This window comes from Peromyscus eremicus, chromosome 15 (assembly GCF_949786415.1).
Source record: "Peromyscus eremicus chromosome 15, PerEre_H2_v1, whole genome shotgun sequence".
Lineage (NCBI taxonomy): Eukaryota > Metazoa > Chordata > Mammalia > Rodentia > Cricetidae > Peromyscus > Peromyscus eremicus.
Genome location: NC_081431.1, coordinates 43,855,419 through 43,881,390, shown reverse-complemented (window position 1 = coordinate 43,881,390; position 25,972 = coordinate 43,855,419). Strand labels below are relative to the sequence as shown.

Below are 25,972 nucleotides of genomic sequence, written 5' to 3'. Positions count from 1 at the left end.
CCTCATGAAACTGAAAAACTTTTGTAAGGCTAAGGACACCATCAATAGGACAAAAAAAGCAGCCCACAGAATAGGAAAAGATTTTCACCAACTCCACATCTGACATAGGGCCAATGTCCAAGTATATAAAGAACTCAAGAAACTAGACATCAACAAACAAAATAATCCAATTTTAAAAGGGGGGTACAGTTCTAAACAGAGAATTCTCAACAGAGGCATCTCAAATGGTGGAAACACTTAAAGAAATGTTCAACATCCTTAGCCATCAAAACAACTTTGAGATTCTGAAATCTTAAACCTGTCAGAATAGCTAAGATCAAAAACACAAGAGACATCTCATGCTGCTGAGGATGTGGAGCAAGGAGAACACTCCTCCATTGCTGGTAGGACTACAAACCAGTACAGTTACTATGGAAATCAATATGGCAGTTTCTCAGAAAATTGGGAATACCTCAAGACCCAATTCCACTCCTGGGCATATATCCAAAAGATGCTCCATCTTATCACAAGGACACTTGCTCAACTATGTTCATAGTAGCTTTAATCATAATAGCCAGAAACTGGAAACAACCTAGATGCCCATCAATTGAAAAAAAGGATAAAGAAAATGTGGTACATTTACACAATGTAGTATTATTCAGCTGTTAAAAACAATAACATCATGAAATTTTCAGGCAAATGGATGGAACTTGAAAAAAATCATCCTGAGTGAGATAACCCAGACCCAGAAAGACAGACATGGTCTGTACTCACTTATAAATGGATATTAGCTTTAAACTAAAAGATAATCATACTACAGTCCACAGACCCAGAGAGGTTAATCAATAAGGAAGGCTTAAAGGGGGACACAAGGATCTCTTTGGGAAGGGGAAAGAGAATAGATTCACGGGTGGACTGGAAGCAGGTGAGGTTGGGAACAGGAGGAAGCAAGTGGTGGGGAAGGGAGAAAATACTGGGAGAAATGACTGGAATTGGGGGCCATTTCAGCAGTAAGGTGGAAACCTAGTGCAATAGAAACTCCATGGAATCTATGAGAGTGACCCTAGCAAAGACTCATAGAAATGGGGGACATGGATCAGCCATCTTCTGTAACCAGGCAAGGCCTCAAGCAGAGGGATTGGGATATCAACCCAGACATAAAACTTCCACCTATAGTTTGTATGCGGAGTGTTCTGGAACTGAAGCTTAGCAGAATCCTCATCAGAAAGACTAGAGACTTCACCCAGAAACTGATGGGAGCAATGTGGTGGTATTGTGTTCCCCAAAATATTGTGCACCCTGATAAACTTATCTGGGGTCAGAAACAGAACAGCCACTAGATATAAAGGCTAGAAAATGGTGGCACTCACACCTTTAATCCTAGCATTCCAGAGGTAGAAATTCCTCTGGATCTCTGTGAGTTCAAGGCCACATTGGAAATGGCCAGGCATGGTGACACACGCCTTTAATCCCAGAAAGCAAGCCTTTAATCCCAGGGAGTGGTGGTAGAAAGCAGAAAGGTATATAAGGCGTGAGGACCAGAACCTAGAAGCATTTAGCTGGTTAAGCTTTCAGGCTTTCGAGAAGCACAGTTCAGCTGAGAGCCATTTGGATACAAGGACACAGAGGCTTCCAGTCTGAGGAAACAAGATCAGCTGAGAAGTTGGCCAGGTGAGGTTAGCTGTGGCTTGTTCTACCTCTCTGACCTTCCAGTATTCACCCCAATAACTGGCCTCAGGTTTGATTTTATTAGTAAGAACTTATAAGACTCCTACTACAGGAGCAGATGCAGAGTCCCACAGCCAAACATTAGGCAGAGCTTGGGGAATCCTAAAGATGAGAAGGAGAAAGCGGGGGAAGAATAGGAGGAATCAAAAGGGTCAGGAAAACCAGGAGAACATGACCCACAGAATCAATTGACTGGGACTCACGGGGACTCACAGAGATCAAGGAGCCTGTAGGGGTCTCACCTAGGTCCTCTGCATATATGTTATGGTGAAGTAGTTCGATATTCTTGTGGGACTCCTAACAGGGGAACAGGGCCAGTTTCTGAGTCTTAAGCCTTATGAGACCCTTTTCCTCCTACTGGGTTACCGTGTCCAGACTTGATGTGACGGTATGTATCTGGTTTTATTAGAGTATATTATGCCATGTTTGGTTGATGTCCCTGGGAAGCCTGCTCTTTTCTGAGGGGAGATGGAGGGGGCATGGATCTGGGGAAGAGGGGATGTGGGAGGGGAGACTGGAGGGAAGGGAGGGAGGGGAAATTGCGGTAGGCATGGACTACATGAGAGAAAATTTTTTTAAAAATGTAGAAGACTGAAATCTCCCAAGGAAGATTTCCTTTTATTGAAATGTTAAAATACAATTATCAACGAAAAGTGATACACTGGCATGTTCAGAAGTAATAGAGGGAGGGAATCTGGAGTCAGAACAGAAAAGCAAACTCAAGTTACACCCACAAACCTAATCAAGATGGGAGAAGTCATGCATTGCAAAGCAGATTCTCGAACGGCATCAGGCACAAGACATCAGAGCAGGGAACGCAAGTGCTGAATCTCAAAAGGGAAATGAGAAAACCAGGCCTGAGAGAGCAGCCAGCCCAACGTCCACCACACACAAACTTCCAAAACGAAGCTAGCTGAGCCAAGAAGATTGAAATACTTCCTCCTCCTGACTGTGGCCAACACAGCCTCCAAGTGAGGTGTTCTGGATGAGTTGTGACTAGATTAGCGAAACTAGAGCCCAGGAGAGCAGTAGTGACCGGCTGACAGTACACATGGCACTACTCTAGAAGAGACAGTGCAACTTCAAAGAGTAAGAAGCCACGGAGTGGTTTCGAAGGGCAGTTCTGCTGTTTTTAGTTTGTGATCTTGGGAACGTCATTTCACCCCTCTCCCTGGTTTTAGTTCCTCAAAGAACATCAAGGAAAAACAGTATTTCACAGTTCAAGTTGTCAAAAGAGATGATCTTTACTAAGAATGTAGCATGAAATAACTACCTCAATACTAACTGTATGAAACATGAAAATTACAGAGTTAACTTATTAGATCTTAGTGCTGGCGTTTAATATTTGCATCTGATTTCACTTCTGGTCCTTCATACAGTCTCTTAAGATAATGTTTGATCCCTGGTGATTCCCTAAACATCTGTGCAGCTCACTGAGATATGCTTGGGGGCGGGGGAGTAACACCACAGTGCAGTTTGTTGTCTGTAGAGATAACTCTAGCTGTGCAGACTCATTGTTTTAAAAATAAAGAAGTCGTAAACCAATTTGCCATCTTGCTGTAAACACTATTCTGAATTATTTTCCTTAACCCCCAAGACAGTTAAATACATATTCCCTCTGTGGCAACTCTTGCATTATGTCAGTCAGAGATTTTCTTTCTCCAAATGACTAGACACATTGCTTTGGTTCCACCAAACCACAAGACACAAAACCACAGTCTAAGACTCAAACCCTGTGTGGTGCGGAATGCTGAAAAAAATTACTGCCAGGCCAACATTTTGTTTGATGTTTCCAATTCCCTCTTCTTCCAAATGACTTCACAAATCACTACCCCCCTTTTCCAGGGATGAAAAGCATTGGTAACTTTCCCTGTTGACCTGAAATGTCTATAACTTAAAGCCATGATAATGAGAAACAGGAAAAAGGGTGCTCACTACAAGAAGCTCAAACTCAAGAACAGATTAAACAGTTCTTTTGTTATTTTTTGATCTAGTACTGCTGCTGTGAGGTAATGGGTCCACAAAAACAATCTCAAAGCCCAAATAGCTACATGATATAGATGAAAGCAGGGTTTTATTCTTAAGTCACAAGCAACTCAGAAATATGCCCAATAATTTTGGAACTTGAATGAATAATTTTATGCACTACTAAGCTTAGTATTTGTCTCCTAATTTGACTAAAAAGGAGTCAAATTAAGAAAATGAGTTTCATATTAAAAGCCCAAAGTCTAATCTTGGGGACTGAGTCATTTTATGTAGGCATTCCAATATCATTTTTGAGACTCAAAGAAAGAAAATAATCATGACATACATGAAATTATACACAAGATATATGTTGCATAGCAGTCCCATAGGTAATAGTTAATATGCCAGGTGTATATAAGTGATAACATCTCATGTCATCTTCCAATTCACCTGTAAAGTAAATGCCACTTATATCTATAAAAAAATCTATAAAACAACCCATTTTCTCTCAAGTGCCTATTTTCTCAACCACTGTGTTAATTCTGGAGAAAGTTTCAGTCCATGGTGTGTTTTCATTTAAGACTCATACTGGAAACCACAATCATCTCTACAACCATGGTATGTAGCATGTACACAGTACATCTGCTCCCATATGTAACCATGGTCTCCCATGAGTGGGTCAGTCTACTCACACCTTATGAGCTAATGAAGAATCAGAATATTATGGCACATCAGAATCACAATGATGCCAATGTCAATATTATGTGCCAGGTGTTAGCAATGGTCAATGTCACAGCAAGCAGATGACTTGTTTCTGTTGATGGTTCATTCAGAGTGATCACTGGGATCAAGACTGAGAAGCTCGTTGCTTTAGAAGAGTCATGAACGGTGAGTATCTTGAATACAATGGAGCCAAATCAAAGTTGAGCTACATGTAAAGAGTGACATATCAAAAGAAGATACTTGTGGGGAAGTTTCTGGTTATGGTTGATCTTCCCTGTCAACATAACTGGATTTTCAAGCACTTGGGTATGTCTGAGGATGTTTCCAGAGGGGTATACCGGAGGAGGTTAGATCCATTCTGAAGGTGCATGGCACTGTCCTGTGGACTTGGGTCTCAGACTGAATAGAAAGGGACAAAGCAAGCTCAGGGCCAGGACTCGTCTGTCACTATTTCCTGACCACAGACACTCTGAGATCAGCCACCTCAGCACTCCTTCTGCTGTGTCTCTTCTGCTGTAATAGACACAAACTGGAGGAAATGAACCCATTCTACCTCCAGATATTTTTTGAAGTATTTTGTCATAGTAACAAGAAAAGTCACTGATGTATCACCACAAGACACCAAGAACAGATATCACTAGTCTTTATATATAGTGCATTGATGGACAGTAGAGAGGATCTAGAAAATGTAGAAGCACAAAAATGATTAAGAAGGAAACAGTCAGTAAGCAAGGAGTACGTATGTGATCCTCAGACTTTCTCAACCATTGGTAATGTTTCTAAGGGATCACTATTTTATTACTAGGAAAAGTTACTGAGGCCATTTCTCTGCCCCTACAGAGCTAGAACATGTAAAAGAATGCTGTGGGAATATAGAACATCTCCATGGGAAACTGGGAGAGACAGAACAGGAAGGTGCCAAGAATTGGAACTTTACCCTTACTGTGTTTCTTAAAAACAAGAATTATGTATCTAATGGCCTCCCTTACTTGAGTCTTATATTTCCAAAATCATTAGTACAGTTGAAAATCTTCCAGGAGAATCAGAGACCCCCTCCACCCAACAGTTCCAACCTTATTTCCAAGGTATTTATCTTAATAATAACACAGTTCAGTTATTGTTAAAACACCATCCTGGACATCTTGCACCACCCTGGGCCATTTACAGTATTCTATATTAAAATTTCAGGGCATATTCAGAAAGAATAAATAGTGTTCAACAGAGAGCTAAGGGCAAGGGACCAGGATCACAACAGGTCTCAGGAGGGAAGAAAATTAGTTTCCATGAAACAAAATATCAAGCACATAGGGCCATAATTTTCACTTAAAGGCTTAAGATAATGGAACTAAAATGGTTTGTAAAAGATTCATTTTTCTTCACTTGTGTTTAAAAAAGCAGTTTGAGCATGACAAAAAAGTTCTTGTACATAATATACAGAAAAGAAAATATAATTTAATGACATTCTATACTTATAAGTTTGAAGAGATGTAAATATTTAATTATCTGTGAAAATTAAGCTGCCACATCCTTTTCCATGAAAAACAAGTTCTATTTTATTTCTAGTTTTACCACACTGTGTAGAGAATGTTTTTCGTTTTGTGTTATTTTTCTAGAGACATGAAATAGATGATGAAGTGAGAACCCAACTTCCTGAGAACACAAATACAGTTGTCATGCACACACTGCATCTTCCATGGTGATTGACATTCATTTGTAGTTAGTACTTTATTTCAGACCCTGGGGAGTAACTCCTAGTGGATTTTTGAAACTAAAACAAAAGAATAATCTGTTACCTTTGCTGTCATCAACATCTCTAGATTATGGTCTAGGGCCAAACTCTACTTTCTGGCTTCCAGATGTTAATAATTGGGAATCCGATGGTAGAATGGATGACTACTGACAGAAAAATGGCAATAGATGACACATATGGGTGAAGCCTACAGTCTCTGAGGTCAGATAACTTGCAGTCAAATACCCAGGCTCTGCCCCTCCCTAGCTTTGCGGCCCTGGTCAAGTGGCTCAGCTTATAAGAAGCTCAGTGTTCTTATACTTGTATAAGACATAACCATAGCATCTCCTCTTATTGGGGTTGTAAAAGTCTAATGGGATGTCCCATAAAACATTCTTGGCACAATGAATGGTACATTGGAAGCTCCTAGGAACTGCTAGCCACTGTTATGATGTTAGTCATCTGAAATGCCCATGCAGGATTTGCCATTCTGACAAATATTTAGACCAAATTGTTTCACAGTTGATCAACATGGAAAATAACAACTCAATGTCAGAAAAAAAAATGCAACCAATGGACATGAAAGCTTACAGCCTACATCCAGAGTTAGTCTGCCTGTTGCTCTTCCAGCATCATTGATGGCTGCACAGGTATAATCACCAGCATCCAGATCTTGTGTTTCTTGAATCTTCAAAAGTCCCATGAGAGGGTCAATACTGAGGAATGTTGAGGGCCTCAATTCAAGATCTCCTAAATCAAAACAATGGGAAGAACATTAAATACGGAAATTTTTACATGGTTTACACTGCCACTGATAGGATTTTGAAATTTCTGAACAAGAATGATTGCAATGTTTCAAATTCCAGTTGCACAACAGAGATGCTTTACTAGAACCCGGGCCTGTAATGAACTGTATACAGCTGCTTCCTCCATCCATTGACATCCAAATAAGATTGAGCTCTTGGGAGCTACATCGAAAGCTGGGGTAGGCTTAAAACCTAAAGAGTGGCTTTGCTCAGTAAAAGTGGAGCTAGGAAGGTGAGGGCTGATGAGAGGCTTCAATTATCATTGTGGCATGAGGCATTTAAGTGATCTTGGAAGTGCTTGAGGTATCAAAGATATTAGCTTGATTCTTTATTGAATGGCATCAGTTATAGTTTGTCTTGTGATAAGTCTAAACTGGCTGAGAAATTCATATGAATGGCCAAGGAAGAGGGCTGGTTGGAAAAGGTAGGTGAAAGTTTGCTGAGAGAATAGAAAGAATAGTTAGTTTATATTAGTCTCTTGGGTTACCTCAGCTAAAATCTCATTCATTAAACATTTGAATTTGGCTGGGCGGTGGTGGCGCACGCCTTTAATCCCAGCACTTGGGAGGCAGAGCCAGGCGGATCTCTGTGAGTTCGAGGCCAGCTTGGGCTACCAAGTGAGTTCCAGGAAAGGCGCAAAGCTACACAGAGAAACCCTGTCTCAAAAAAAAAAAAAAAAATTGAATTTGAAGTAATAGTGTGTTTGGAGGAAGCAGATAGGGATCTCGGTGCAAGGACAGGATGAACCAAGAAAGACTAGTTACATCTGGATTGCCTCTATATGTGGTATGTCCCAACGGAGCCTCTGATCCTCCAAGCACCACTTATTATAGAAAGAGATAACACCTCAAAGAGTCATGAGGAAGATTATGCATGCATCTCCTGTGCTTTCCATCTCCCAAATGGTCCTACAGCCGAAGAATGAAAATAACTACAATGACCAGTAGATTTAAAAAGCATATAGTATTGGATATATAATGCCACTTAGTGCATTTTTTGTTTCATTTGCTATATTAAGGATGATACAAAGTACGTGAGGATCTTAAAATCCCTCAGGAGGTTTGGTGGCCCTTGATCTTAGGGTTTAATGACATTCCCCAAATCTGAAAGTTGCTTTCTAAAATGTCACCCATCAGTCATGTACCCTGGAACTGAAGATCACATACACAACTCCTTGCTTTAAATAGGCAAAGAGTCCAAGAGCAAGTAGCTCTCTAAAAGGATGCTTCAAACAGCACCAACCAATGAGATGCAGCAACATGTAGACAATTCTCTTTTGTTTATATAATTTTCTGAAGAGAGGATGTCAAAGAATCTCTGAATTTGAAAACAACAAAATTCTAATAAGTAAGCAACTGTCAGTGCCTCAAACAAAGAATTTTCCAGAATTCCAATATTTCAACCCCCTAGGCAGCCTTACACTTGCTACTACATACTCTACTCACAAATGAGAGAGGCAGCAAAAACTTTGTCTAAGTGCCTCTGGGAGATTTTAATAAACAAAAGCAGATGATGTTGACATAACTATCCTCCTACCAGAGGAGGATGCAGTGTGACCTCGATGTTCTTCAAGCGTTAGTCTGTTTGGACTAAGATGCATTTAGAATTTTGTAATTTATTTCTTGCTTTTAGCTTATTCCTGTATGTCAAAAGACACCATCTGTGTCAGAAGATGAAATAAAGACCTTGTGCTGGCAGCTTTTGTTCCAAGTAAAAAGGTTGAAGGAATGACAGTCACAAAAAAGAAAAGAAGAAAGAAAGAAAGAGGAGGGGAGGAGGGAAAGAAGGAAGGAAGACAGGAAGGGAGGAAGGAAGGAAGGAAGGAAGGAAGGAAGGAAGGAAGGAAGGAAAGAAGGAAGGAAGGAAGGAAGGAAGGAAGGAAGACAGGAAGGAAGACAGGAAGGAAGACAGGAAGGGAGGAAGGAAGGAAGACAGGAAGGAAGACAGGAAGGGAGGAAGGAAGGAAGGAAGGAAGGAAGGAAGGAAGGAAGGAAGGAAGACAGGAAGGAAGACAGGAAGGGAGGAAGGAAGGAAGGAAGGAAGGAAGGAAGGAAGGAAGACAGGAAGGAAGGAAGGAAGGAAGGAAGGAAGGAAGGAAGGAAGGAAGGAATTGGAAAGCACAAGCCCAATCAAGATTATAATTTGATCACATTTTGATAGTCTTCCTTTTCTTGATTTCTACTGAAAATTATTTATCAAATTATTGAGAAGCCAGAGAAGTACAGTCTGAGTCCTTCTCAAATGGAGTTGTGATGGGGATTATTTAGTTTTAATATTAAATACAATTAGAAGAACATATACTTGGTAAGATAATAAACTTTCAATTATCTGTTTTAGGATTTTACAATCATCATTACTGAGGAAGATACTCCCGTTGCTATCATCTCAACTCAATTCTGGACCCTGTGGATGTAAAGTTTAACACTAGAACTTTGCAAATAGTTGATAGTAGTTAACTTGCGGCTAGAAATGTTTGTCTCAAGGACCCTCATGTGTCCTCTTAAAAATGACTGAGGAACCCAGAGAATTTTTATTTATATGAATTATATTTATTTGTATTTAATATTTCAGAAATCAAATTGGGAAGTTTAAAAACATGCACATAACTTATTTTATTTAAAACTCATGATATATTCTTGCATAGTAAATATATTTTATAAAAATAATATTTTCCCAAACCAGAAAAAATTAGTAAGAAAAGTGGCATTGTTCTACATTTTTGTGAATTTCCACAGTGTCTAATGTCCAGCTTAATAGAAGACAGCTGAGTGTTCATACTTGCTTCTGCCTTCTCTTTATTGAATACCATACATCATGTAGCCTCCAGAAACTCCACTACTCACTCGGAAGACAATGAAAGTAAAGAGCCAAATAACATTTCAGTGTTATTATGAAAATAATTTGGAGCATGTGGATCCCTTCAAAGAATAGTGAGGAACCCCCAGAGATTTCAAACTACATTTGAGAACCATCAATCTCAATAAATAAATCCAATTTTATATTTTACCACAAATATCCTTTTCATAAGATTTTAATGGTGTCCCTGATTTTCCCTTAAAACCACTTCATACTGTTCATTTCTAGCAACAAAAGGGCTAAAGTCTTGGAGGGCACTTTGCCTCATGGGATTTCTTTTCTCCAATGGTCTGAATGAGATTTAAAAAAAAAAACCACTATTTTATTCAAGCAGAATTGCCTAAGGAATGCATATAAGGAAAAGTTATTCTGAGGGTAAGGCAGGAACTCTTCTACTCCTACGGTTCCTATGAGGTCAGATTTCCTGACCTCTCTATCACCTTGTCCCCAGGACACAAGAGCCCACCTGCCTCTGACTCTTCATGTTGGAGCCAGTCTGCATGAGGAAAGCTTTGGCTTCTAGTTTTCTCCTTGTGATGCTGACCTCTTAGGCAATAAACTGCCTACCTGTGGCTGGGAGGGTGAGCTGGACTGATACGGAGTTCAGGGAAGTGTGTTATTAATAAGCATCAGACTGTGTATACCATCTTATGGTATGATGTATCAGTATCTCATGCCCATGTGGAGTGGAATCCACTGGGATGGATGAGCTGGCCTGATACGGGGTTGAGGGATGTGTGCTGTTAATAAGCTTTTGCTTGTGTCTGACAGTACGATGTATCAGTATCTCATGCCCACATGGGTTAGAATCCACTGGGATGTTATTAGTTGAACCCACTGATTTACAGTATCTATGGTGGAAAGAGGAAACAAGTGAATCCCAGAGTGTTCCATGTGGTGGCTGCAGGGTTCCCTAGCTCCTCCTTGTGTTTTGTGGGACAGAGATTGGCATGAAGAACAAGCTTTTCAGATAAGTACGCCTAGTTTGTGGGCAAGACTTTCCATGTGATTTGACACGAGGAGCCACCCAGAGCTTTGTGAAGTTTTACTGTCTTCCTCGACTGCCGAGTCACACAAAAACTGACTTTCTGTGTCTGTTTCGCCACAATCTGGGTTTGAAGTTGTATATTTATTTAACTGGGAATTCAAAGATTTAAGCATTTCTAATAAGTAAAATTAGTTTGTAGTCAGTGAAATAAGGAACTCATTAAGGAACCTCAACAAGGAACAAAAACCAGAAATTTTTTTCAACCAAGGAAAACATACAAACTGAAAACCTTTGAGCCTAGGAAAGTAAAAAAATGGCATTATTTTCTTACTTTTGATTTATATTATTTAAGAAAATTTACATAAAGCCTTTTTCTTTTCACCTCCTGTTTCCTAAGTTTGAACCCGAGGTGAATTCATAATTTTGTGATTATGACATCAACCTGTTGCTATGGGAACATCTATGATTTAACAAACAGAATCATAACAACAGCGCTTTGTGCTATTTAGCATTTTTCATCTGAAGATTAAAAAGTATTTTGCAAACAGCATCTCAATAATCCTAGCAACCTCTCTTTTAGAACATCTAAAACGTTTTCTTTATTTTGATCATGTAGGGCCGAGAGGGAAGTAGAAGCAGAAGGTTTCATGCAGATGCAGATATCATCATCTGTGCATAGACCGAGCTTCCCTAAGGTCCAGTAGAGCATTACTGTGCTCTCCTTGTAGAATCAGGGGTCTATCTACACATTAAAATGTGGATATCAGTTCTACAGCTGACAGGCATATCTTGACCAGGACATACGCTTGTCTGTCAATTTCCCGTGAGCCTCAGTGTGTATCTGCAGTTGAGCAGGTTACAGAAGGCATCCTTGAGGATTTGCATTTTAAAAGTGTGAGTGCTCATCTCCAAGAAAAGTGAACGAAAACCAGGGAAGCTATTTTAAACATCAACTGAATATTCTTGGACAGTTTTCTACAGGAAACAGTCCTAAACTAACAAAGAGAATGTTCAGCTGGGTTAGCAAGGCAGACTTCTCCTGCTTTGATTTCACGGGCCTGTAATCCATACCAGATGTCAAATCCTGAAATTCAGAGTTCAGAATTTTGAACTATTGTCTCCAGTGAGATCATAAACACATTTTATAGGCCTGCTAAGTCACACACCAAAACAAATTCTTAACAAATCATTTTTTTAAAAGAAAAAACAAACGAAGTGAGGCAAACATGAACATAAGAAATATACCTTTGAACCACTTTACTTGAGGTGGAGGAACCCCAGAGGTTTTACATTCCATAACGGTAGTATCCCCAAGGGCCACCAAGAGCTCACTCTGAACTACCACCAACTTAGGAGCTTCTGAAAAACACAAAGATACAAAGCAGTCAACGTCTAGAAAATGCCATGTGGACTTTAAGTTTCCTGAATGAATCAACAGACCTCACACCAGCATTATATCCCCACTTACATTTATTTATAAGCAGAAAGACACCCTCATACTGTGCATGTGTACACATGCATAGGATGGAAACATGAATGTGGAAGCCAAACAAGGATATTAGACAAAAACAATGACAAAAGCTTGGAAGATGACTAGAAAACAAAGGTGTAAAATGTAGGAAAGTAATTAAGGGCTTTTGCTGAAAAAGCGATCTATAAGGAGACTGGGCTCAGACAAACGAATGCACCCTGGACCCACAACTCTAAAAGAATGGAAGAGAAGGGTGATCCAAATCAAAATGGAGTTGAAAGAGGGATAGGGTTAATATAGCCAAGCTAAATTAAGACGTGAAGCTAATACAATTATAGATGAATTAAAATCGTATTTCCTATGTGATTTTTAAGGGTGTTTATGTTGTAATCTTATTGTCTTCCATTTTCTTCTGTTTTTCCCCTCCGCCATGCTGACGGTGCCCATTCCTGTGATACGTTTATTTCTTTATGTTTATGGTTCATGGAGTTTTCCTTAGTGTTTCTTGCTTTATCCGTTGGCACTAGCTCACTGACTTACTTTCTCTTACCTAAATGGTTCGAGACCTTCCTAACTTCAACTGACGGTGCTTTAAACAAAACTTAGAGTTTTTTCCCTAAAGATCACGTCATTCCCCTGCTAAATCCCTCCAACAAGCCCTGCTGCTTTCCAGCAGTTTGGCTTTCAAAGCCCGTAAACTGCTTCCTTTTCAGTTTCACCTGCAGTCCACTTGCTGGCTTGTCACTGGGTACAGAGTTCTACTTGGGAGCCCCAAAGACAAAGCTCTCTGCTCTTTCACTCATTCCCCCCGCCTTTTCCTCCCTCCCTCCTCCCCAAACTCTCCTTTGCCACCTTGGCTCTTCAAATTCCACTCATTCTTTCAGATTTAACTCAAATCCTATCTCCTTTGGGAACTCTTTGACATTCCCAGTCCATCTTACCTCTGCCGGACGCCGGCCCGGGCCCCACATCCCCGCGGTAATTGTCTGTGCTTTGTTTTTATAGTTTTATGTATCAACTCCCGTTACTGGAGCCTTTAAAGAGTAGAGGCTACTACTGTGGCATGGATTTTGGTTGGTTGTTTGTGTTTTAGCATTCGGTCTCCAGCAGAGATTTTTGGCATGCCCTGGGTGTTATACAGCAAAGAAACTTGAATATTTGGCTTCTCTGTGAAAAACACAAAATTCACTTCTGCTGTGCAGAATTCTGTGTTCATCACTACTCAGATGAGCACATGCTCATCCTCGGCTACCTCTTCGCCTGTTTTCCGTGAACATTTTTTAATCCTGGTACTTCTGAATCTGAACCTGCTTCCCCTTAAATAATTACTCTACATGTGATACTCACTTCGTCCAGGCCCCTGTGGCATGGCATTTACATTCCTCCATCACCTTGCATGCCAACTCATTCTCTATTTTTATTGTGGTTTTCCTACACTTCTCTCCTCAACACTGACAGTTTTAATGTCTTACCATGTTTGGAGCCAAGTTAAAGTGAGTGAAAAGGCAGACTATTCATTTATCCAAATAAATTATTCACAATCTGCAGCCTGACACTAAACACACCATGATATTTTCAACCAATATTAGGAAGTTCAAATTAAACACAGATATGCTCTAAAGTTATATCATTATATACACCTTAATAAATGCCTTAAGTTTGGAAGGGAAAATGGTAGATGAAATATGAAAATAATATGATACCATCAGTTTTGATTATAAGTAGATAAATATAAAATGGATGGTGAGATGAGAAAAGACATAGACATTTTTATTTTGAAAATGAAGCATTACCGAAAATAAACCATGGTAGGGTATAATTCTGTGGATAGTCTAGAAGTCTTTCACAACCTGGACACTTCCTTGATTTCTGTTGATAGATTTCCTCACTTATGTACAATATTTGCTTTAATCAATATGTGACATGAGTGATAAATTACAATATTGGATACAATTGATTTGTAGCATTAGTTCTCAGGAAGGATCTTTCCGTCACTTATGAGGATATTCACCCTGTTTTCATTGCCTTTTAAACTGATTATACTTGCCGATGTATCTGAGAGTAGAAGTCTGCTTATCAGTTCCGGCTGCATTGCTTGCCAGGCAACCGTAGGTCCCTGCATCTTTGGGAACTGCATTCTTGATGAATAAAGTGCCTTCTGAGGTCATCCTGTACCTTTGGATTAAAAAAATAAAATTAAATTAAAAATACTACAATAGCATTGTATTATAGCATGAGGACACTATAGTACCCTCTTCAAATATTTTAGAGTTATAATTTCATTCACTTCAGACATCATCAAGAGCATCATGTTACAAAGAAAGATGTAATAATAATAATAATAATAATAATAATAATAATAATAATGGATATTGTCCTATTTTTGAGCCTAGTTTCTCTGATAAAATATGCTGACAAAAAAGCAGCATGGGGAGAAGAGACTTATTTGGCTTACAATTCCAGGTTATGTTCCATCATCACGGGGAAGCCAAGGTAGGAACTTGAAGTAGCTTTTCCCATCCCATTCACAGTCAAGAGCAGAGAGAGAATGAATGCATGCATACCCCTTGCTTAGCTTATTTCTTCACTCTTGAAGAGTTCAGGACCCAGCCCATGAAATGTGCTGCCTACATTCAGAATGGGTCTTCCCACTTCAATTAAGCCAGTTATGAAAAACCCCTCAGAGGCGTATACATAGCCCGACCTGATCTAGACAATCCCTCACTGACCCTCTCCTCAGGTGATTCTAGACTGTGTCAAGTTGACAAAACCAACACAGATATCATGTGTCCAGAACTGGCTGTGTGCCAGAGACTGTTATGGAAGACTTCTGTTTATTAAAATTTCTGTTCTTCCCAATGACCAAATGACCCAGATAATGTAAGCATCCTTGTTTTACAGATGTAGGAGGAGGTTGCACAACTTGCTCAAAATCAGTTATTCAATGAAAGTACTGGAATTTGCACTCAGGTAGTCTTGGCTCCTGTGGTGAACTGCCCAGCAAAGGGTCCTTCAACATGAAAACCTGAGAGATGCAATACCCATATATTGCCCACGGAATCTGTGATGGTTCTGGGAATAGAATCTGGCTCAGTTTGTTGGAGCAAATCTAAGCCTCCCTCTCATGCCAAACCAGGAGTAATGGAAGCCTGATGGCCAGAAGTCCTTATGTTTCTGACCCACATAACTACTGCTTTCCGAGCCTAAAGGACTCTTTAGGAAGCATACAGTAGCAAAGAAGTGTCCTTAGCGTACTATAGCAACGGTGGCAGCGGCTCTCAGGAACATCTGCAGCCTGCAATTTGTGTCCTCCAGTCCTCCCCACCTTCCTCTTTCCCTCTAAACTCATGGCAATGCCTTACATGGGTTGGTTATAATTATATCATTTTTCCCAAGGTAAAGTGTATTATCCCATTTCAGTTCAAGCTCAAACATAACAAATCATGGTGTCGTGTGTACAACTCAAAAGACTGGAGAACACTTCATCTTAACTACTGAAATTAAGGATTAATAACTTCCAACATTTTAAGGTCACGATTTGCATTATTTTTTGACATTTCCTAGACTGTTTAGAAAGTATAAAGCCATAGATTTTCATCAAGTTTTAATACTAGGGATCAGGTCTGATTCACTTAGTCTCAAAATTCCATCAGCTTTTCTCATTCAATAAAAACCAAGAAGATGATACAAACCCAGTACCTGTGTGAACCCATGATAAACATCTCATTAACAGTCCAGACAATCTTTGGTTTGGGATAACCTGTTGCAGAACACATGATGGAGACCTCAGACCCTCCGGTAAAAGACTGGTTCTTGGGCATCACAGTGACTTTGGGTTTTTCTGTAAATGAAATGGAAGTTTGATAGTGAAATGCCCGTTTATATTGACATTAGCTGTGGTGGGCTTTATCAGGAGTTGCTTAAGCTTCCACCATCTACACTTTATTATTTGGAGGAGAACCCCATCACACCCCAATCATAGGCCTGGAGTCTCAGCAAAAGAATGAGACTAAAGGAAATGAAGACCAGAGAAGCAAACTTCCCTTGGAAAGAAAATGAACTTGATCCCAATGCCATGTTTCTGTCTCCACTGGTTACCATGAGCCACCTCTAGGCTCTAGATTTTGTCTGCTGTTCTGAAACTTCCCATTAAACTTTTTTTTTTTTTGGGGGGGGGGAGGCCTCCAGTGGAGGCTTGAGCTCTTTTTAAACAGAGAACGCAGATTTGGAGATTCAAATAACCTTTCAGCTTTGTTTGAATCAAACTTTCTCTTTTGATAGAAAGTCTGAGACCATGTCCTTCATACTATGCGTCTTCCATTATCTTCCATTTAATATCTTAGAATCTGCAGTGGGTTGGGTTGAAAAGATACTTAACACAGTTGATGGACAAACAGCCATTCTTCACCCACAATAACTGCCAGCCCCTCTTAAGACCTAGCTGTAATGGTCACGTGACTCACGCATGCACACCCTCAGGACCTCAATATAACAAGAAATGGCAATGACTTGAATTATCTAATGTTTTCCACTTGTATGGACAGAAAAACACTTTTGAAAATTAAACTTGAAGCCTGCAATTTATTGTCAACATATAACCGGGATGTTGACACAGCTCCTTTGCTCTCCCCTGTTTTCTGTGTCCGTATGTTAGGCTGCAAGCATTCATCTCCAAAGACAGGCTATCAAAGAAATCGTAAACAATTCTCTTAGGAAAATCCTCCAGCTGATTGAGTAGAAGGAGACGAACTCCCTTTCACGTTGTTTGAAGAGTCCATCAGTTCCGAGAGAAGCAAGCTAACTCAGCTGGATTTTGCTTCTGCATCGCTCACATTTCTGTACACAAACCAGGACCTGTGCTAACTTGGATACATGTAGCTTTCTATCTCCGCACTCTGTTTCGTTGAGCTTTTATTCTAGATGACACTGAGAAAGCCAATTAACAACCTAGACCTGGATATGCTTATGATGTATCACTCTACTGCAGGCGTGTGCAAAAATGTGGCTTACTGTCACTAGGAGAAATCAGTCCCCGGAAGCCCTATTCACTCGAGGGAGGTAGCCGTGAAGCTGTCGCACAAATGAAGAACTAATTAGTGCTTAATTGCTAGCAGCTTAAAATCACCCTTCTCCCTTTTTTTTCCTGTTTACATTGCAGCTCTCAAATTATGATCTAGTCTTTGAAGTCAATGTTTAAGGGCTTTTTCCGGCCTGTGGACCTGGTTGATAACCTCATTATTCCACAGATTCTTCTCAGCGAACACAGCGCTGAAGAAATGCATGGGGTCAAGGGCAGACTGGCCACAGCCAGTCAGCGCACACTGTGATTCCATCTGGACTCCATCAGCTCTGAAAGGCTGAGGGACTGCGCATGGAACAGGGGTGTCCCTGACAGTCTTCAGGAGATGAAAAGAAAGGGGAGCAATCCTTTTCCTTTTCCCAATTCATTGGAACTCCCAAATTTATTTGGTCCCACCTTTCTAAAGTAAAATGTTTCTCGTGGCTAACTCCTGTTAACATGGGACTGCTGCATTAGGCGGCTCTCAAGATTTTTGTCTAAACTTGGTGCCTGGCAATGAAGTCTGCCAGAACTGGCCTGGCATGTATCCCAGCAAGAATCCCACTGGTAGGCTCTGTGGTTCAGATATCAAAGTAAAAATAAATGTCAGTTACTCAAACCAGGATGCAGGGAGCGAAGAGGTTATTGAGCAAATAAAGCCTGGATGTAGGGTGCTGCCCGGGGTCATGAAATAAATCTCTGTGGAACATACAGATGGGATGACCTCATCCCACCAGAGGTGAGAAATTTACCATTGCCCCGTGAAGACTATTCCTGCTGGTGATAAGAAAATCCGAAAGGGCATGAGCAAACACAGGGAGGCAAACCTGGCTGCCCACCAACAGAGATGGTGAAAATGAGTCAGCCTTTAATTAGGTTAATAAGGACATAATACCTCTCGCTGGAACGGCTTTAATTGTTAATTTTTGAACCCACAGGGAAATAATTCCCATTTTTAGTAAAGTAGCGGAAATAGGACAAGAGTATGACATAGAGGAACCATAATTTAACTCTTTGGTGCAATGACCTCTTTAACCCACAAACAAATCCACACCCCCTTATTTACAAAGCTGGCCCCATTTTAATGGGGAAAACATATTAAGTTGGATTCAGAAGCTAAAGTCCAGTCTTAGGCCCTGGGGGTAAGCGGTTGGTTTTTATCTTCGGTTTTCATTCTCATTTCACAACTTTCCCACCACCACGTCACCCATCAGTACCACCAGCTTCCATAGCAGCATGCTGATGCTTTATTTCTAAGTTATAACAAAACAAAATATACATCTTCAAAGTAATTTCTCATCAACAATTCAAAAAAAAAAAATATATATATATATATATATACACACACACACACACACACACATTTGATACATACAAATAGTTTTAGGTCTTGAGTGTCTTTATGAACTATTGGAATGAATTATAAATGGCCATGAAAATAAGCAGCATTCCACCTACTAGGATCAGCAAACCAAAAACAATTCTCATCACCTCTTGGAAACTGCCAGGGTCATCCTTGCAGTAGGAGGTATGTATTCTAACTGCAGCAAATGGTTTGTGGTTCTTGAGCCAGTGACTGGGAAAGTTTCAGAGACCACATCTCAGGACTTTATCTTCAAGGAGATTTAATCATTAATGGCAAATTAATCAGCTAATGTTAGTGCATTAACCTAAGTAACTACTCTCAATATTTAACTACCACAGGCATATTTAGAGCATTTCCGCAAATTTCTGTATGTTTTTTATTTATTTTCACTCAACATGGATTTATTGAGAACCTACTATGTTCCAAACACTTTATACTGTCAAATATTTCACACACTGAAGTGCATTGTTTTGTAAAATTAAAGGCTGCATTTCTTTTTACTGTCCATTTACAACTTGCTGTCAATTTAGTCAATTTACTGAAGTAGAAAGGTAGGCTTAGTTTTGTGTGCATTATTTGCACAATACTGAATGCTAGACTCACTTTACAGAAGAAATTAAAGCTCAGAAGAGTTCAGTTTTCCCAAAGGTAGAGATAGAAATAAACTCTGGTCTTGCTGATTCCATGTTGTCTATACTTTACTAGAAATAATATTACCTACTGCAAAGGGTTATGCTGGTTGGCTATGTTTGTAAACATAAAACAGAGCAGTTCCTGGCGCCTAGATGCCAGATTACTGTCGATTTAATTGTTAGTGTTCCATTATTTGGCAAAGCATGACAAAATAAGTAATAAGGAATTTTAAATACACCTGTGCATGTATGCTATAAAATAATAACCACTATCCTCAAATTATATTTACCTTATTCAGCTATTTGTAAGTAATGCTTATTATTTCTCATGAAACTTAGGATTATCTCTTGATACTCAAAATTTATTCTATGTTTAAGTAAAAATTTAAAATTGTTTCTCTACTTTACAGACAGGGAAAAAACATGCTAATACCTATGTAAGCTAGCACGTGTTAAGTAATGATGATGCAGTGAACATATGTTTATGCTCATGCAAATTTCACACTCAGTGAAGTAATTCTGGTCATCAGAGATTTACTTCGTCAATCATATTGGAAAATATTTTCCTTTTTATTGTACTATTGTCTCTGGTGACATGGACTAATTAATGATAGATATCCACCCTCTCATAACATTATAGAAAACATACTAATCCACCTAATGGTCCAATAGAAATTGCATGGAGGAGAGCTGAAGGCTGTGTTTGACCCTCTGGTTTCCACGTGGTTGTATGTGGCCCTGCAGCTGTAGCTACCCACTGCATCTGTGCAGAGGAGGGCAGGCCTCCTGTGTTGTTCTCGGCAGGAAGCATTCTCCTTATGGGGAGGGGGGGGGGGCAGCTAAGAGACTCCCAAAGCGGGAGACTGTTTCAAACAATACTATAAAATTAACATCATACACAGAAATATATCTCATCACTTTTCTGACTTATAAACTGGACCAGCACAAACACTTGTAAGTTTAGCAGCTACTGAATCATATTAAAAGTTTTTTAGAAATCACTTTAGCCTGTTGTAAAAGTTACGAAACTTGCGTGCCATTTTTCCTGAGTTGGGGTGAACTAATTAAAACAATACTTAAGAATAACAGCTTTGTCATTGTTTTCGTGAAAGAATTACCAGATTATATTATAAGTTTGGGTTGAAAATGTAAGCAGTAATATGCTGGCCTGTGCTACAACTGGAAAAGAAAACACTTACATAATGAAATCTAAAACTGGGGATGTGACTCAAAGAAACCACTGGAAGCTAAGGAAACACGAAAGGTCAGGTGAGGGACCCGAGACAACATGGTGAAGACCTACATTCAACCAAACCATGCCCCTGATTTGTAGTTTTGAAATTAACAGCTGACTTATTGTGTTCCTAAATTTACTTTTCATTGTGGATAATACATGTTGTGAGCGTGTTAAATGATCTATGAGATTCTCATGAACAACACTACATGAAAAACTGGAAAATAATTAGCACTGAATTTCTGAAACGGATTTCTACTGTATTGTACAACTGTAAAATGAATTCTACAGAGTCTGATCTTTCTTCTAAACAACTGTACTTGTCGTAGAGAAAACAAATTCCAAAAAAATCACATAATGACAACTACTGATTGAGTTTTTCGAAAATTGTAATTCGTGGCTGTAGCCCATCCAGGCAAACATTTATCAACCTGCTGATTTATGTCAGTTTCTTCAAAACAAGTTGACATTGTTCTCAAAAGAATGACTTTCATTTCTGACTGGGGGAGTAATCCCCACTGGCGCTGGTGCTGCCTTGAATGCATGAAGCTTGCAGAAAGAAAGCGACATAATCTCACTAAGCTTGGTTTCTAAGAGACAAGGGCTTCCCCCCTGCACTTACCCTTACTTTGCAACTAGGAGAAATGGCAGTGGAATATATTTCAATATTTGAATGTTTTCCATTGCCCACTAGAGAAGTCCCAGGAGTGGCCAGGGAGCCCTTCCAAAGAACCAGGGATGACAACCAAAACCAATCAGTCAACCAACCCAACAAGCAATGAGAACAAAAACAGAAATCAGTTGCCTAGACAGAGAAGCCTGTCTCCCGAAACCCCAAAGAGAGGGGGTCAAATTAAGCACTCCTCGCCTTGCACAACAACACACACCTGTAGTCCTAGTATCAGGAGGCAGAAGCAGGAGAATTGCAGTCTTGAGGCCAGTTTGGGTTATATAGCAAGACTCTGTCTCAAAAACAAAATAATCAAAAACTTTCTCATCCAGCATTCAGTACTTTGCCCACAGTACACACAAAACCAAGCCCACCTTTCCACTTCAATAGAACTAGAAAGAAATGCAGCCCTTAACTTTACAAAAAGTAAACTTTCCAAATGGTACCTCACCAATGGAAATACGAAGATGAGGTTAAAATGTCTTCCAAACAGAAATTATTTCCTAAATGATAGCAATCCAAGTGAATTTGAGTCATGGTTTCTTAATGTGACAGCTGAAGTAAGTTTCCTGAAACTTCTTTGCTGCATCTGCCTTTCTTCTCTCCACAAACAGCAGCTTCCACACTGTCCAATATGGTAGCCACGAATCCCCACCCCCACCCAACACCCTCTCAAACTCATGACCTCTTTCTTTAATTATTATCATTACAGATACATACATATGAATGTATAACTACAACTTACTGGGTCCATTGGTTGTTGCTTGCATGTACATGTTTTTAGGGCTGACCACTTGGTATTTGATAATCAACTAGAGGGTTCGTTCTTGGGAAAGACGAATTTTCTCAGCTACAGGCTACAGAGGAAGTATTAACCTGAGGGAAGACGGCCAATCCATTGACTTACCAGTAGGTGGCGCACTGGCAACAACCACACAAGCAAGAAGCTAAACAAAAATCAAAATCCATCTTGACAGACACATGCTGAATTTGCCAAAAAGTAAAAATAAAAAAATCCACACCCAAATGCCAATGTTATTATAAAATTCAGCTATTAAGAGAATGGTGATAGTTTCAGACACATTAAGACTGGATTCCACATTAATCATAGGATCTTAATGTTTAAAAAAATCTATAAATTATAAGAAATCTACATTTTATATTATCCAATGCTATAACAATTTCATTTCTTTGATATTCATTTTAACTAATTCCTAGCAATCATTTACATGCTAATATTTCCACTTAATGCTATTTTTTCTTAACAAAACAAACCACTCATTTATATAGGTATTGTTTGGGACTGATTCTTCAAAATATGTCAAGATAAAAGAACATGATGGAGAAGGGGGATTCAGTTTTAAGAAAATTTTCTCTCACTTGTAAATTCTTCAAATAAATGATGGCTCACAATAAATATTACAAGGTCTTTGTTTTGGTTTGGTTTGATTTTTTGGTTTTAGTTTTTCAAGACAGAATTTCTCTGTAGAGCCTTGGCTGTCCTAGAACTCGCTCTGACAAGTCTTTCTTTTTTTTTTTTTTAGAGGTGGTTTTACAACAATTTCTCTAAATCACAGACTTTCCAAATAAGACAAATAAGGTCAAAGTTGAGATTCATATTTTCATTTGGCCTTTAAAGAACAGCAAATAAAAATGTGCATTATTGCTTTGTGGCATGCTAGGCTCCTGGGGCTTTACAAAGGTGTCTGGTTGGTTACATCTTTAACTATCAAATGTCAGCTAGCGCATAAAAAGGGATCAAGTCATACAAACACAGCTCCACAGGATTGTTTGAAGGAACCTTTAGAATCTAACAGCCAACTTTGTCGGGGAGCAAATTCATTTGTTGCCTCACTTCTCTGAATGCAGCCAGCACACAGTTGAAGAGTGTCTGTATTGAAAGTCTAGTGTGAGATTACAACCTCCCACGCTGTCACTTCATCACCACACACACACACACACACACACACACACACACACACACTCACTCACTTCCATCTTTATCATAACCACAGCTTTCAGCTTTTCATTATATTCCAATATAGTAGACCATGCCTGGAACCTTTTCCTTCCTTCTCCAGCTTTATCCTGACAGCGTCCCTCAACTATTTTTCCCTCTAGGTGTCTTGCCATGGTATGGTGGCAATGCCATAAACTCTCAAACCTAAGTGATGCCTCCCATTCTACAAGAAAAAGGCTCCTGCTGGGTGTAGGGGACAGAGGCAGGTGGACCTCTGTGAGTTCAAGCCAACGAGGCCTAGGTAGCAAGGCCCTGTCTCCAAAATGAGTAAATAAATAAATAAGTAAATAAATAAAGAGGAGAGGCTACAGAAGCTGGAGGTGGGAGGCAGAACCGCACCCCCAAGAGGATGGCTTTCTGCATCGCACTGGGTGCTCCCTCCGCAGGCCCACATTTCTGTGGTCCCTCCTTGACGAGGCACTTTTCTCCACTTGGAAAGGCTTTCCAACCACCTGGTACAAGATGACTTACTCTTCAGGGAATTCCATAGGCATCCTCTCCTGCATCTGTCTCCTGGAGGAAGTCCTTCTTAATCTAGCCAGCATTCCAAGTAGAGTTAAAGGCTTCAGAAAACCTTGGTGGAATTCACAGTGTTGTAAATACTCATTTTAATTCCTTTATTACCTTATGGCCACTGTTTTTGCAGATATTTGCACACGTGTGTGTGTGTGTGTGTGTGTGTGTGTGTGTGTGTTCATTGTTTTAGGTGCTGGGGATAAAGCAAGAAAGATATCCTTGTGCATACCGTCAAGTGATCTACAACTTGGTATACAACCAGCTGGCATTACTGGCTTTTGGAGGAATAGAATATCATAAACATGTACAGCAAGAGGTGCATTGCCAAGGAGTTAACTCTGGAATAACTAAACATATAAACAGATATATAAACAGATAACCAAATAAAATACCGATGCAAAGTCATTCTAACAAGGCATTTCATGTATTTCCGCATTGCTACATGTGAATAAAAGTATACCTACTGCAAAATAAGTTTGAGATAGTGCCTTGCATCTCAGCATGAATGAAGAGCCCTTCATGAGTATCTGGTAGCTTTGCTATCACTAGGCAGATTCTCTTAACACATCATTACTTCCTTTGGATGCAGCAAAAAAGTTTTTACTATGTGGTAATAGCTCTGATACGGTCCTTATTTATAATAGTCAAATATCACACCTCCTCCCCCATAAAAAGAGCAAGTTGTTTATGTTATTTCCTGCCACAAATACCTAATCTTGTTTTCAATCAGACAGTTAAGACATTAGTCAATACTGGGGAAGACTGGGATTAAATAATTTTTAGTACAAATGACATTTATACCTTTTATACTCACAAACGTTCCCTTGACTAAACATTCCGTTCTGCTTCTCATGCAGTCTTCCCACACATGTGCAGGGAGTGCATTACTACCCTAGAAACTCCAGACTACCTCATCCTCCATACTTTGCTCTAGGCATTTCTCCCACTAGGCTGTTCCTCAGTTGTATTTGTAAGAGGAAAAAACACCTCCCTTTCCTACTCACACTCAATTCATCATAACACTCTGACATCACATATGAGACACCCCCTGCCCCCGCCTGCCACATACACACATATACATGAAGGAAATTCAACTCAATTTAGTTAAAGGCCCAGCCCTTAACACTTCCCATTTTAGATAACAAATTTGTCATCATATATACTTCAGAGAAACCAGATGGAAATCCAAGGTTAACACTAGCCCCTTCTTTTTTTTTTTTTCTTTTTCTTTTTCTTTTTTTTTTTTTTTTTTTTTTTTTTTTTGGTTTTTTGAGACAGGGTTTCTCTGTGTAGCTTTGTGCCTTTCCTGGGACTCACTTGGTAGCCCAGGCTGGCCTCGAACTCACAGAGATCCGCCTGGCTCTGCCTCCCAAGTGCTGGGATTAAAGGCGTGCGCCACCACCGCCCGGCTAACTAGCCCTTCTTAAATTGGGTTAATTGGCTAGAGAAGCTCACAGAACTCAGAGAAACAACTTACATGCTGACAGGTGGGTGCACAGGAATCTTGAGGCCATGCTCAGGATCCTCTCAAACGTTTTACTATGTACCTCTTAATCTAATTGCTCAAACATCCTTTATTAATAAAATAGCAAATGCAGAATGTTTCTTCTTTATCAGTATTTATCAGAGTTACTAGAAAAGCGGTTGTAAAATTACTAAAGAGTATTTATTAGTATTACTTAATCATGAATTGTGAAAATGTCCTACTGACTTCGTGGGCCACGTTAGCAAACTACTGAGTTCCCAGGAAGTGCTCAACCTTCTGACACATATTTAGCTGGTCAGGAGGCTTTGATGGTTGATTCACATCTGAAATGGGTGCATTCTCTAGGAATGAGCCCTTGACCTGTGCATCCAATGCTATTCTGAAGCAGCATCAAAACTGAACATATTGATGTCCAAAGACATGGAGATTTGATTGGCAGGAATAGAAAACCCCTACAAATTCAGTGTCTGAAGTGTTGTGAGTGGAAAGAGACCATGATAAACACAGTCTGGGGGGATCAGGTGGCACAGTTTTCCGAGCACTTTTCCAGTGTTAATTAGCAGTTCTATAATTTAATGAGTTGACCTGTTTGCTAACTCTTCATCTGCTCCATCTCTTCATAGCAGTCAGGGACTGTATTGAGAAAGAAATACCTTTCTCCTAGCTAGTACGTTCACCCCAGCATTTACCCTCTCCAACATCTGGATATCCTTCCTGCTAGCTCTCTCACTGGGTTTGTGTTAA

At 39.7% G+C, this 25,972-nt stretch overlaps 1 protein-coding gene across 1 annotated transcript in view; it reads right to left on the bottom strand.

The window, feature by feature from the left end:
- The window catches only part of Hmcn1 (hemicentin 1), a 435,413-nt gene that overhangs the window by 204,243 nt on the left and 205,198 nt on the right, over positions 1-25,972 (bottom strand). Inside the window, exons 12-15 of the mRNA XM_059280181.1 lie at positions 15,945-16,086; positions 14,293-14,420; positions 12,020-12,133; positions 6,716-6,874 (exon numbers count right to left, since the gene is read on the bottom strand). Of these exons, the coding sequence (XP_059136164.1) occupies positions 6,716-6,874; positions 12,020-12,133; positions 14,293-14,420; positions 15,945-16,086 (543 nt within the window). The remainder of the gene's footprint in view (positions 1-6,715; positions 6,875-12,019; positions 12,134-14,292; positions 14,421-15,944; positions 16,087-25,972) is intronic.